Genomic DNA, 13,568 nt, shown 5'->3' with positions numbered 1-13,568 from the left:
CAAAAACAGGCAACTGAAGTAGCTGTCTGGCACTCGAGCGGGCGGCTTTTAAGTTGCTTTGTGTGTGTGTGTGTGTGTGTGTGTGTGTGTCGGTGGGTGTGTCTGTGTGTGTATGGAAAATTAAATTCAATTGTGTGACAAGTTAATCCTATTTCTCATCTTCCAACTTTTATTTAAGCTTCATTCTTTATGCATTACATGCGACGGAAAGCATGGCACGAGACTCCTGACAAACTTCGAGTCATGCAGTCAATCAATCAATCACTCAGTCAGACAGTCAGCCAGTCTGTCAGTTAGTCAGTTAGTCAGTTAGATGCTGTCAGAATTTTGTTTGATATGTTGCAAGATTGCTCCAGCCTCTAGAAAAAGTGAAAGCGAACCGAACCCAACCGAAGGGTTGCCCACACGCACACACACACACACACAGACACAGAAAGAGACTCGAGCTGTGTGTGCGTGGGGGTTCAGTCAGTGAATGTGCTGGGGCAACACTTCATTAAACTCATAAAGCAATAAAATGTGCTCTTGATGAACAAAACAAAGGCTGGAGCAGGAACGGGGACGGGCACGGGCATAAGCAGAGGCACAGGCTCAGTGGAACACCTCCTTCTTTCTCTACCAACCACTTTACCCACTCAACCAGCGATGCGCCTTCGATTGTCTGACAGCTCGACATTGTCTGCTAATGGCAACTGCAGAGCTGTCGACTCGAGCTCACTCGCTCACTCACTCACTCACTCTCCCACTCTCTCACTCTTTCACTCTCGCACTCTCGCTCTGCCTCTCAGTCAGTGTGCTCTGTCATCCATCACGCGTATTCGAGAGAAACCTTAAAGCTGCATTCCATATGGGCGCAATGCTACATCTCTATCTATCGCGCTCTACCCATTCTCCCCTCTCGCTCTGGCCAGGTTGCCTTTGTAGGTATTCGCAGCGTGGCAATCGATAATAATTACATTAGTTTTCTTTGTGTCGACACTTTTATTTCCATTTCCAATTATCGGAAATGCGTCAAGGAAGCCAACTTCTAGATTTCGTATGCTATAAAAGGCTATTCATTTTTTTCTTCCTGTCTTAAGACGAGCTAATGGGTTCTTCGTCGTGATCTTTGAAAGACTGATGGCTATATATAAGCACAGACATACATATTATATATATGTCAGGCTGTTCCTTTCATCTTTGAAATCTGAAATTGTAATCCCGAACTGTATCTGCATGGAATAGAATTGGTGGATTAGTTTTTGTTCTTGTTTTTTGTTTTAATCGTTTTTCCGAGCTTACTTCCCCTTTTTTCCGACCGTTGCGCTCTTACAGAAGCTGCAGGACTTCAGATACAAATCGTACAATTTCCTTGAATGTTTTCGCTCCACTTTGTATTGAAACCCATTCAAGAATCTTCAAGGATCTTCAAGTTGTGAGACTTTGTGCGAGTTGATTAAAGTCCTGATATCGTAAAACCGGAAGACATTATTCCAAATAAGGCTGAGAGTACGACATGCAAAAAAGTAGGAGATATTAACGTTTCTATTTTCAGATTTATCTTCTGTCTATGTATGGGAAGGGGAAACGTTTTTAAATCATACAGTCAAAAGCTTTAGCTGAGCCTACAAACCTTGTATATCAATTGACTAGGAAGGGTGCTTGACCCTGAATGTGCATTCGACCTATGGAAGAATAGTGCTTGCTGGAATTTGAGCCTGTTGAGACGAGCTCTGCGTTTGCTGTAATCAGTTCAATGCATAATTATATAGGGTAGATGCCTATAATTAGGGCGGGAGGGCGGTGCTTACCTTCAGCTTTCATTTAGTTTCAATTAATTTGTTGTACAGAAGGAACAACCAAAGTTTTTTAACCGTGGGAAACTGATTACAAAATGATTTTCTGCTTTAGCTAAATACATATAATTTGACGAATCTACTAGTGCTCTTAGTCCGATTTGATGCTAGTGTATGCAACATATATATGCTCCGTGCTGTATAAATGAATCTGAGTTGCGTTTGATTTCATCTCGGACTGAAATGTTGCCAACAATTTTCGATTTTGCGCACTCCAATTATCTCTTCTTATAAATATATATATAGCCCCAGTTCCTTGTTATAGTCTAATCTCCCAGCGCTTGAAGTAGATGTGAGTCCCAACCCAGGCCTGGCAATCGACAATTGTAATCGTGGTCATCGCGGCAAGCTGCAATTGAATAGACCTTGAATCTGGTATTAGTCTCGTCTGTTTGGGCTTTTCTCCTGCCTCCATGCTCTATGTGTGATGTCACTCCTCTTCCGTCTTCACTCTCATCATCTTCATCATCATCATCATTGTCATGGACTAGACCAAATTTGGTGTCCCTGAGTTGGTCGGTTGGGGGAGTGGAGTTGTGGGGAGTTGGGGGTTATAAATGCGATGCGTATAATAGAGTAGCCGAGATGTATCTTTATTACAGTAATTGCTCATTGAACAGGAAATTATTATATGCGTGCGTGTACCGTCTGTCCGCCTCCTGCTCCTCCTCCGATGCTCTCTCAACTCCCTGCTAGACTGCTCAGTCGGCTTTCGCTTTTAGCATTTGCTTCGGTGCGCCCATTGCCCGAAATAGACAATAACGAAAACAAATAAAAGGGCAAGAAGCGGGAAGGTTGAGGAAATCTGTGTGCCGCTCTATTTCTAGTGTAATAATAGAATGTGAGCTTTCGGCTAGGGCTAGTGTCACGAGTAGATGGTCAGAAGAGCATACATCGTCCACCTATTCTAGCTTTACGGATTTCGCTCTCGTGTTTCATCATTTTTGGGTTTATGCCACTTACATCTGCAAAATGCGCGTCACACAAATCGAGAGCGGCGGATTCGCCTCACAAACTGTAGTCCCGGTCCCGCTCCGGCATCTGTCTCAACTGATGGAGCGAATGGGATGGGGCGAAAAACAAGGAAATGCGGGTATTGGTTTCATGCCTGTCGAGAATTAGTCCGCCTCGGGCAGCCTATGGACGACCGGCAGCATTTGCGCCTGCAACCGTCGACGCAGACGTATATCATCGCCGCCGCCATCCTGATCGATCGCCCGGGGCGGCAGGCGCCAGCTCCACACGTGGATCCCATCGCCCTCGCCCATGTCGAAATGGACGCGCTGGCGCTGCAAAATGATCCGAAGGTTCTGCACGAACCGAGCCACATCCATGGGGTTCTCGTGCTGTAAGCGCGCCGCTACCAACGGCGGTATGAAACGATCGTAATCGTGATGCTGCTCCTCGTTGGGTCCCCAATGCAGCGCCGGCTGGAGTCGGTGCTGGCGCATGTACAACAACCTGGGCCGAGGAGGATTCATTGCTTCTGCTCTTTGGCTTTCTTTCTTCTCTCTGGATGCGTGTGTGTGTGCTTGTATATGCTTGTGCATGTATTTCTCTGTTCCTCTTTGTTTCCCTTGTTTTTTTCGTTGTATTCTCTTGTTTTTTCATTCGTTCCGTTTGTTTTGATTGCTTGCGTGTGTGTGTGTGTTTGATTTAGGTTTCAGAGCTTTTTTGGCTATTGACTTGAGGTTTGATAATTGTTTAGCTTCGGTTTTTGTATCTATACCGGAATTTGGGAGAGGGAAAGACAAAAGTAAAAACTTTAAAATAATCTGAAAGCCGGATTTATTAGTTCTATACCCTAAAAAGAATTTGGCCGATATGCCAATCAGGGGCTCTGAGTGAAAGCTCTAACGTCTACTTGGTTCACACATGACATTCTCAGTTTCTAATCTCTTCCCGTTTGTCAAATTCAACAGTGTTAGAGTGAATCTACCAGCAACTCCTTGCTCAAGGAAGAGGAAAAGTATCGCTAGAGAACTAGCGAGTAATCACTCGTTGCAAAACTAACGAGCAGCTGTTAGACAAAACAATATCAAGTATGATGCAGAAACATGAGTTGAGCTAACTTGGAGTCGAAAAGTAATGAGTAATTGATCGGGTCGTTCGGCTAGCTCGTTGTAAAAGTAACGAGTGATTATTGAATAAATTCGCTCATTAAGAGAAACCCAGACAACTCGTAGCTTTAAATTGAACAAATTCATTGGAATTATGTTAGCCAAACTGAAGTTTATCTCAGTGAACTGAGATGCACACTTAACATCCCTGCTAGATGCCGACCATGCGAGTATTTACTGTAGCTGTAGCTACCTTTTCGTGTTGGCCTGTCAGGCGTTTGTCCTTAATCAAAATGCACACACTTGATGCATATTTAATTAAACTTTCACCTTTCTGAGGGGACGTTTCAAAGAAATTTTGCCAAAAAACCGGGTCGAGAGCGCTTCCTATATAAGCACGAAAGCTGGCGCAGTGGGCGTGTTTTCGAGAGAGCTAAAGATAGAGAGAGAGAGAGAGACTCTGAATGGCTTCTAGCCAGGGTTCATTTTCCATTTTGGAAAACAGAAATGACTTAAAAGCGACACGACGGCACTTTAATTAAATCAGTTTTAATTAATGCAAAATGCGAATTTCAAAAGATGTTGCCTAGACATCTAGCAGCAACATGAAAAACAGATGAACAACTCTGTAACAGAGTGGCAGAGGATGCAAGGCTGGAGAGGCTTCTCGGGCTTTGTGGGCGACTCTGATGCTTTGGCGCTCTGTCGCTGTGGCGGGGGCGGGGGCGGGGGCAGGCAGCAACCACATTTTGTTGTCGGCATAATTACAACTCAATTGTAATCCAATTTTTGGGCAGGCATATAAATCGGATTTCATTGTGACAAGCCACGCCCTGTCGCACACCGCCTCTGCCTCACCCTCCCTCGCCCAGTGTGCGCCTGACAGTGGTGTCTGTGTCAACTTTTTTCGGTGTCAAATAAATAAACTTTTGACAGTCGGCAGACAGACGGTCGGGAGGAGCTCCGATCTGAACCTGTGCCGGAATTGCAAATTAGTTTGTCACAAGCAACAGAGCCATTAGGGCTGGGGCCTTGGCTACTCCTCCCTGCCTCCTGCTGTCTGCTGCTTGCTGCCTGCTGCCTGCTGGCTGCTGCCTGATGGCTGTGTACGATTGAATGCTTTAAGAGGCGAGTCCGAATGCTGCAAATGCTTTGTGTCTTTTGGCTGCAAACGTTGCAAATTAGTTGCACATGTTTCGTCCGCAGCCGAAAAACAAGACGTGTTTCCACTAATTTGGCCAAAATCAACAGCTGCGCATACATGCGACAGTGTGTGTGTGTGTATATGAGTGTGTGTGTGTGTATATGTGGAGAAAACTCATCATAACTTTCTTATCAAAAACTTATTTTAGGCAACGAGTGCCGCAAAGATATTCCCTAACAAAAAAAAAGCAAGAAAGAAGCAAAAGAAAAGGATAACTCAGCTAGCTTGGGAGCACGTGCGGTACAACCTGACTATGAAATACCCTGTAGTGGCAGGCAGTGAAGCTCTTTGATATTGCTCAAAGTTAACTTTATATATAGAATATATATTTGCAGCATTCTAATGAAGTTGTGTGGCATATTGGGAATTCCGTCTGTTGAGAAATTCCAGGGTATACTCTGTGCTTCAAATTTAGTGTCATCATGAGCTAAGATAAGAGAGATAAGACATATATGTATCTGATATATGAGATGCTAAAATGTATACAAATCTGTAGTCTATCACGTAGCCTGCTTTTACAGGGTATCTGAGCATCGAAATATATGTATGTTGAGGAATTCCAGGGTATACTCTGTGCTTCAAATTTAGTGTCATCATGAGCTAAAAATAAGGCATATAACTGGTATATAAGATGCTAAAATGTATACAACTCTGTAGGCTATCACATAGCCCTACAGTGCTGCTTTTACAGGGTATCTGAGCATCGAAATATATACACACACACATGTGATAGCAAATGCGTTGCAAACTTGCTATAATTACACTGTCTTGACAGCTGTGTGCTGTGTGTGTGTGTGTGTGTTGTGTGTCCTTATACTCATCCTTAACTAAGTTAGCCGTGCCGTACGGCCCGTACGGCCCGTACAGCCCCTGCTCCTGTCGTCGTCGTGACTGACTAACTGGGCTAACATGCATGAACAGTAACATATGTTGGACTTTGGCAGAAAGTTTTGCCAGTTTTTGGCGCGCTTTGGCCACGCTGCCATTTTTAGCAACTCGCATCCATAGCCAAGTTCTGCTTAGCCCCACTACCCCCCGCCCAGCCACGGCTGTCCCTCAGTCAGGGCGGAACGTGTGCGTTCTGTGGTTGAGTTGACGCACACTTTAGGCGCAGCATGCAACAGCTGTGGCCCAAACGCAATCTGCCTACCCCCAACCCCCATGCTGAGTGCCCTGAGTGCCCTGACTCTCCTGCTGAGTCGCCCCATCCCAACTAGCCGCTTCTAGTCGTTGCGACTAACAAACTTTTGCCCAGCACAAATTAAAGTCAACAAACTAGAATATCAGCTTGCCAAATGGGCATCATCATTTCAATAAAAATAGACAATTTTCTGTACATCCAATGAATGGGTATTATTGCAACCGAAACAGAGGGCGGGATATGTGTATTTAACAGCGCTGTTGTTGTAGTCAATCTAGATTATTATTTCGATGTGTAGAGATATGTAAAATCGTATATATTCACAGTCGAAGGATTTCTAACGATAGACTGAGTCTTCAATTAGGAGATTTGAGCTCTAATGGTATCCAAATTGAGATATCGATTATTATCGATCATAAGGAATAATGCTTCAAAGGTTCTTCTTCTTCTTACTGTGGTATTCAAGAATAGATATTTTAAAATAAAGCTCTATTTAATTTGCAGTTGATTATATGAAAACGTGGCGTAGGCGAAAAAGGTGGATGGACAGAAGGAAGAACAAATAAACGAATTGAAGAACACAAAGACTGACGGATAGACCCATAGACTATCGGTTATTGCTGGATCAACTGAGATCATTGGCTTTATCATATACTAATAATGAGAGAAATATAATAACCTATAACTAAATATCAGCAAATTTCACCTCCAAGCAGTGGATAAGGATTATAGAAAGCCTAATCCAAATTTGATACGAGCGCTCCTTCACTAGATATATCTTACATGGAACTTTTCTTCCATACTATCATAGCCAAAGATAGTTCCAAATATCCATTTTAAATGAGAACAAAAAACTAATATCATTATTAGACATGCTAATGGATATTTGTGTGGAGGCATCAACAGGCATCGAGCTGAAACTTAAGTAATCAGGAACTGAGCCAAATGATGCCAGGGAAAACAAAGAAATGAACCCGAAAAAGCACTTCGATGGCTCACACAACACAGCAAAAGAACCAACAAAAAAGTTAAAAATTATTGTGTGTCTGTGTGTGTTGGCTTAATATCGAAATAAAAAGCACGTCAATATTAGACAATGGCAAAAAAAAAGACGCGGTTAACAAAGCCAACGCGAGGGTGCCCAATAAAATGAAGAAGAAAAAAAAAACAACAAAATTTTGACATAGGAAAAACGAGTCCCAAAGTTAAATAAAAAGAGCGGAACCAACTTTGCCAAGTTTCGAGAAAGGGGTGTCAAAGAGTGGGAGGCGGCTGGGGATGGGGCGGGACTACCAAAAATATATGCCTAAAAATGGGCTAGGCCAAAAATAAATATGGCAACAAAATGGCAGCCAAGGCTTGACAGCGAAACGTAATGGTTAAAAGTGGAAAGTAGAAAGGAGCTTGGCAAGAGCTAAAGACGTTGCTGCGTGGGCGTCGAGCGAGGGTTGAGCGGCTGCTGGCCGGCTGGGGGTGTAGGGGTAGAGGGGTCGGCTGAGAGGGTGTCGTAGAGTCGTGAGCTATGTGAATTGCATATGCGGCACACGTATTTGCGCTATAATTATTTCGTACGTGAGCGCTGCGCTCAACTTGGCCCGGAAAGCAGCCGTAGACGCTCGTGGAACAAAGACAATGCCAACAGAAGCGAAAGACACCATCAGGGAAAGAGAGAGATTGAGCGTGTGAGGGAGAGAGAGAGAGAGAGAGAGAGAGATAATGCTAGGGGTAGACAGTAAGCGGCATTTGCGACACCGTAGCAGACTCACATCCTGCTCAGATTGTCTGGGAAGACGTCGCCAAGCTTAAAGCTAGCTTGCAGCTGGCCTTAAGCTATAAATTGACTTTGCTTCAATCAAGCAACTAGAGATGGGTGTGTGAAAACGTGACGTGATTGAACGCACTAAATGATGGCCTGATATGAGAATATTATATGCAGTACTGCTAGGATTTCTTTCGATTCACTGCTGAGCCAACTGACTGACTGAGAGCTGGATTGACTGACTGATTGATGGTTGATTGAATTATTCATGAAGTGACTCGCTGACAATTGATAATCGATCGCATAACTTGCTGTCTGATTGACCGACTGATTGGCTAACTGGTTGACTGAGTGATTGAAGGAGGGAGCGAGTTCTTTACTGACTGAAGGAGTTATGTATTTATTGACTGAATAGAACTGTATGATTGACTGTATGATTTACTGAATGAATGACTGCATGATTGACTGTTTGATACTCTTGACATTTTGGTTGACTGATTGATTGTATGACTGACTGCATGATTAACTACATGATTGACTACATGATTGACTGTATGATTGACTGTCTGACTGATAATTTATTGACTAACTGGTTAACTGTTTGATTGATTGATTGTAGGATAGACAGGCTAACTGATTGACGGACATATTAGCCGCCTGATTCTGAGTCTGAAATTTGTAAGGAAGTTCCTTGACAAAGTATGGCAAATAAGCATCATTCCACTTTAAATTGAATGCTGCACTCAGAAATCACTAAAAATAAATCAAATGATAAAAAGTTGCAAAGAATTGAAGTCACGAGAAGTCGCCAGGCGAGAGTAAGAGCCAGATGGAGAGAGGGAAGCGTGTCTGCTATTTGTTATGACGCCCGCAGACAACAGAGGGCGCCATCAGCACACAGCAGACAGCAGACAAGTCTCGGCTCTGACGCAGACTCTGACAGCTCTCAGACAGCGCCAACAGCTGTGGCCAGGTGCAATCCGCATCTGGACAGAGGTAAGCCCCAAAAATAAATATCAGTGGCAGCATGCGACAGCCCAGCTACAGCCACAATGACAACGGACTTGCAACCCAGCAGCTGAGACAATTTTTCAACTCCTCTTTTGCATAGCTGCAACCGGCAGCCGGCAAGTGGCAGCCGCAGCGCGCGTGTGTTGCCTGTGGCCAAAGTGGTAAGTGCAAATAAGTGTAGCTCTCGCAATGTAATGCCGTACGCAATTCACAGTTGAACATGCTATTTGAGTGTAAACAAGTAAGAAGGCTCTAGTCGAGACTGCTCGACTAGGAGATACCCTGAACCCTCTAAGCTGATATTCTAATCATTCTGCACTTCGTTTGTGCACACATACATACACATGCATCCACACGCACGCATAAGCCTGCGCTCTGCTAACTGCGCAGTAAGCAGCGACTGCGCTTGGGCTGCGCTGCAGTGTGGGCAATATTATGAGAATTTATTTGTTGAATAATTTCTTTTGTAGACATAAGATCTTAATGAAACTTTCAGAGTGTAATCATATGATGAATATGTGTGTACATTCCAAAGCGCAAGTCTCTAGTACTTGAAATGCGTTTTTTACAAATTGAGGGCGAAGGGGGCGTGGTATCCAAAATCTGTAAATTACAAAATCTTTGTATCGATTAACTTAATATACAACGCAAATTTGAAGACTACAGGTCTAAAAGTGTTCAAATTAGGCTGAAAAAACAATGTCGATTTTTCGATTATTCTCGATAAAAAAGTTATCGGATGAATTATCGAAAAAATAAAGCAAACTCGTACTGCGTATGGTACACACGAGTATGCATGCCAAATTTCAGCTTTCTAGCTCTTATAACTTCTGAGATCGACGCACTCATACGGACGGACGGACGGACGGACGGACGGACAGACGGACAGGGCTATATCAACTCAGCTCGTCGCGCTGATCAAGAATATATATACTTTGTGGGGTCTGCCACGCCTCCTTCTGCCCGTTACATACTTTTTCACAAAACCATTATACCCTGATTTCCCATTTTCAATGGGTTCAGGGTATAAAAAGGTGCAATCTCCTCTATTTGGCCCTGGCGATGTGGTTAAGTAAATGGAATGCAGAGAGAAACCTTCGTTGGGTTATAATGAAAGATGACCAAATAGAAGCAGTATAGAGATGCCAATGAGTCACACATCATTAAGAGTAGCTATAGTGATAGAATGATACAGTGAGTGGGGGAGTGGGGGGTAGTGGGGGAGAGCCAACTCGAAATGCAACCTAATTCACATAAAAGTCACATAAAGTAAATAAGTTTGATTATGTGAGCAAACGAGAGAAGCTGAGTGACCACACCGAGGAGGAGTCGGAGTACTGAAGCATTCGAGAAGTGAGAAACACTCTGTCTGTCCCGTTGCTCGACTGTGAGAATTTTCTTGTACAGGGACTATCCTTATGAAACTTTCAAAACATGATCATATGGCTAAAATGTGTGTACATTCCAAAGCAAAAATCTCTAGTACTTGAAATACGTCTTTTTCTAAATTAAGGGCGAAGGGGGCGTGGTATCCAAAATCTGTAATTCGTGCTCATGTAATGTATATACACAGTAAATTTGAATTCTCTGGGTCTAAAAGTGTTCAAATTAGGCTGAAACAACGAAATGATCGATTTATCGATTATTCTCGATAAAAAGTTATCGAATGAGCTATCGAAAAAGTATGATCAACTTGTACTGCGTATGGTATACACGAGTATTTCAGCTCTCTAGTTCTTGTATCTTCTGAGATCAGCGTGCTCATACGGACGGACAGGCGGACAGACGGACAGGACTATAACGACTCAGCTCGTCGCCCTGTTCAAGAATATATATGCTTAATGGAGTCTGCGATGCTTCCTTCTGTCTGTTACATAATTTTCACAAAACCATTATACCCAGATTTTCCATTTGCAATGGGTTCAGGGTATAATGAAAATGAAAATGGGAATGAAAATGAAAATGTTCAACTGCAGCGGGGTCAAGCGGATGGCTGGTCAGACGAGGGCTCTGTGGGGCTGCTTAGTGGGCGCTGTGACTCGCTGAGTGGGCGGTAAAAGTTTTTAATAAACCGAAACAACAAACATGGCGCCAGCGAAATGAAGGCCAGTAACTATAGAGCACACACACACACACAGAGACACACAGGCACACACGCACACACACAGAGTCGCACAGCAACCGCCAACAGCCACAATAATGACACACAAAAAACTTTGACAATGTAGTCGTGCGTGCTGACATCCTCCCCCTTTGGGCAGCCACCGCCTCCTGCCTCCTGCCGGCTGCCGGCCATGTGTAGTTGCTGCGCCGCCTTTTGGCCAACGGGCCATTGCCATTCAAGCCGCATTCTCGGTGCTTTAACGGAAAAGGATTTCAGCCGCAATGAAAACAGCTATGAAAACCACAAAATGTGCTGCCTGCTGCTGCTGCTGCACCGTCGAGTAGTGTCGCCCTCTGTGTGCGTGTGTGTGTGGGTGTATGTGTGTGTGGGTGAGTGGTGCAGTGGAACATCAAATTGCTGACCACACGCAGCGAAAGGCGGTGGGTCGGTGGGGCAACTGGTGAGGGATGATAGGCGGCGTGCGGCGACGTCTGGATGAATGGATATTCAATTGCATTGGGTGTGCGTTACAATTGAAGCGGTTTTAAAATAAACGAATGTGGCTTATTACGCACACACACGCACACACGCATACACACACACGCACAGCTAACACCCGCACAACAAAATAAATATCGAATTGAAATTGACAAGCTGTGACAAGGACACGCAGGAAACAGGCATGAAAGAGCAGCAGACAAAGGCGCAGAGAGCGAGAGAGCGAGAGAGAGAGAGAAAACGTAAGACAGGGAAAGGGAGTGAGAGAGAAGGCGCGTCGTATCCGTTCATAGGCAATTCGCTCCCTTCAAGGCGTCGCACTCTATGCCAGATCCATGACAAGTACAGTAAACACTCGTCAAGGCAACCAACAGTAGTTACAGTTACTTAGATTCAGGTCTAATGTCCGATATTCTATGGTGCTCTTGGCTAACCTGACAGCTTGAGCAGTCTCCAGGCCTATTCAAAGGAGCTGGCGCGAGAATCATTCGATATCGTGGGCTTAGCAAAAGAAAATTTGAATTTGTTATTTATAGCATTCACAATTAAAGGCGCCTGCTCTCTGTCTCTGTCAGGCCAAGGGCCCATCTGCGTCTATCACTCGCTCGCTTCGGCCGCAGGACCTTGACGCCGAGCCGAGGCTGAGACAACCCTCATCAGAAAGTCGTTTTGTGTTCTTGCCATTCAAGGAGACACGTGGAGCTGGGCCTGGCTGGCGACAAGTCGGACACCTGGAGGCGCCGCCAATTTCGCAGAGTGGCCCGCAGGCAGCAACGCACTTTGATCACGCCGGGCTAATACGATTTTAAAGGTTATTCCTCGGTGGGCGTGTCAGAAATCAAGTGAAAAATGTAAAAGTAAAAGCGGCTCGACACTTGATGGAGCAGGCACCACCCAGGGGGCAGGGGCGGCACTGTTACAGGCTAAGCATGTACCATACAACACTCGAACGGGCTAATTTTATTAATGTTGCCAATTTCAAAGGTCCCTGTACCAACCACCCACCCCCCCTACAGGTGAGGCGGGTGGGGGGCCACTGGGGGTTGGCAATGTTAGAGGGTTGCAATGCTTACGCGCGCAATTAAATATGAAATATTTAAGAGCTGCCTCAATTGGCAGAGGGGGCGACAGCGAGGAGGCGGTGCAGCTGGGATGAGCGGCTGGTAGATGCCGCCGCACAATGTGCGTTTCATTCACTTGCCAAAAAGTTTTGCCAGGCAAACAAAGGGCGCACCGTGGGGCGGGCTAAACGGGGTAACGCCGAGACTAATTAATAATTTTTAGGCCATTCAGCAGAAAAATGAGGTGTAAACGCAGTGGGTGGGCGCAGCAGGAGCAGGAGCAGGAGCAGGGGCAGGGGCAGGAGGAGGCCGAGACCGAGGCGGAGTTGATGTTTTACAGGTGCGCTGGCAAACTTTGACTCAAGTTGATTAAGTTGGCTTTTTAATGGAGTTCAAAGTGATTTCATTTGCAATTAATGCGCGACGCGGCGATTCCCTGGCAGCTGGCCAAACGATTGCCAGCGATTGCTGCCCGGAGAGGTGTGGCTATAGCCCGGCTGCAATTGCTTGCCGCATTGGAGTTGTTAAAGCCATCGATAGCATGAGCATAAGCTAAGACGAATTGCTGGTTTAGTAAACCTAGTGGAGCAACACCCCGGCTAAAGTTTTCTAGCCTGCTTTACGATCCCTTCTCTCTCTATAAGAACTCACATGGCCCATACTTGGCCTTCTCTAACCAAATTTTAAAGTCCCCTTAGCAAATCCCTCAGCACATCATTCGATTCTCCCGTAAGCCTTTATTTTATATTTTTTATAAAAATTATAAATCACATATAAAAAGTAGTCAAGGACGCGATGATTTACCAGATTGTTGTTGCTGTTGTTGTGGTTGTTGTTGTTGTCGTTGTTGTTGTTGCTGTTGGGAGCAAAGTGAGCTGTTTTTTGCGGAGTCAAA

General features: G+C 44.7%; 1 protein-coding gene and 1 long non-coding RNA gene across 3 annotated transcripts; both read right to left on the bottom strand.

The window, feature by feature from the left end:
* Window positions 1–961: 961 nt before the first annotated feature.
* LOC6585571 lies at window positions 962–2,956 on the bottom strand. Of its 2 annotated transcripts, none has more exons than XR_004364581.2 (4): window positions 1,791–2,956; window positions 1,613–1,721; window positions 1,282–1,547; window positions 962–1,211 (listed from the first exon to the last, which is right to left on the bottom strand). It is a non-coding gene; the product is annotated as an uncharacterized LOC6585571 (long non-coding RNA). The 2 variants fall into 2 exon arrangements; XR_004364582.2 differs by having other exon boundaries at window positions 1,282–1,482.
* LOC116803658 lies at window positions 2,954–3,316 on the bottom strand. The gene has a single exon (XM_032732790.1). It carries the CDS (start codon window positions 3,314–3,316, stop codon window positions 2,954–2,956), a length of 363 nt encoding a protein of 120 aa, XP_032588681.1.
* Window positions 3,317–13,568: the final 10,252 nt, after the last annotated feature.

This window comes from Drosophila mojavensis, unplaced genomic scaffold (genome assembly GCF_018153725.1).
Source record: "Drosophila mojavensis isolate 15081-1352.22 unplaced genomic scaffold, ASM1815372v1 contig_136, whole genome shotgun sequence".
NCBI classification, from domain to species: Eukaryota; Metazoa; Arthropoda; class Insecta; order Diptera; family Drosophilidae; genus Drosophila; species Drosophila mojavensis.
The sequence above is the reverse complement of the archived record's forward strand: the minus strand, read 5'-3'. Positions and strand labels throughout refer to the sequence as shown.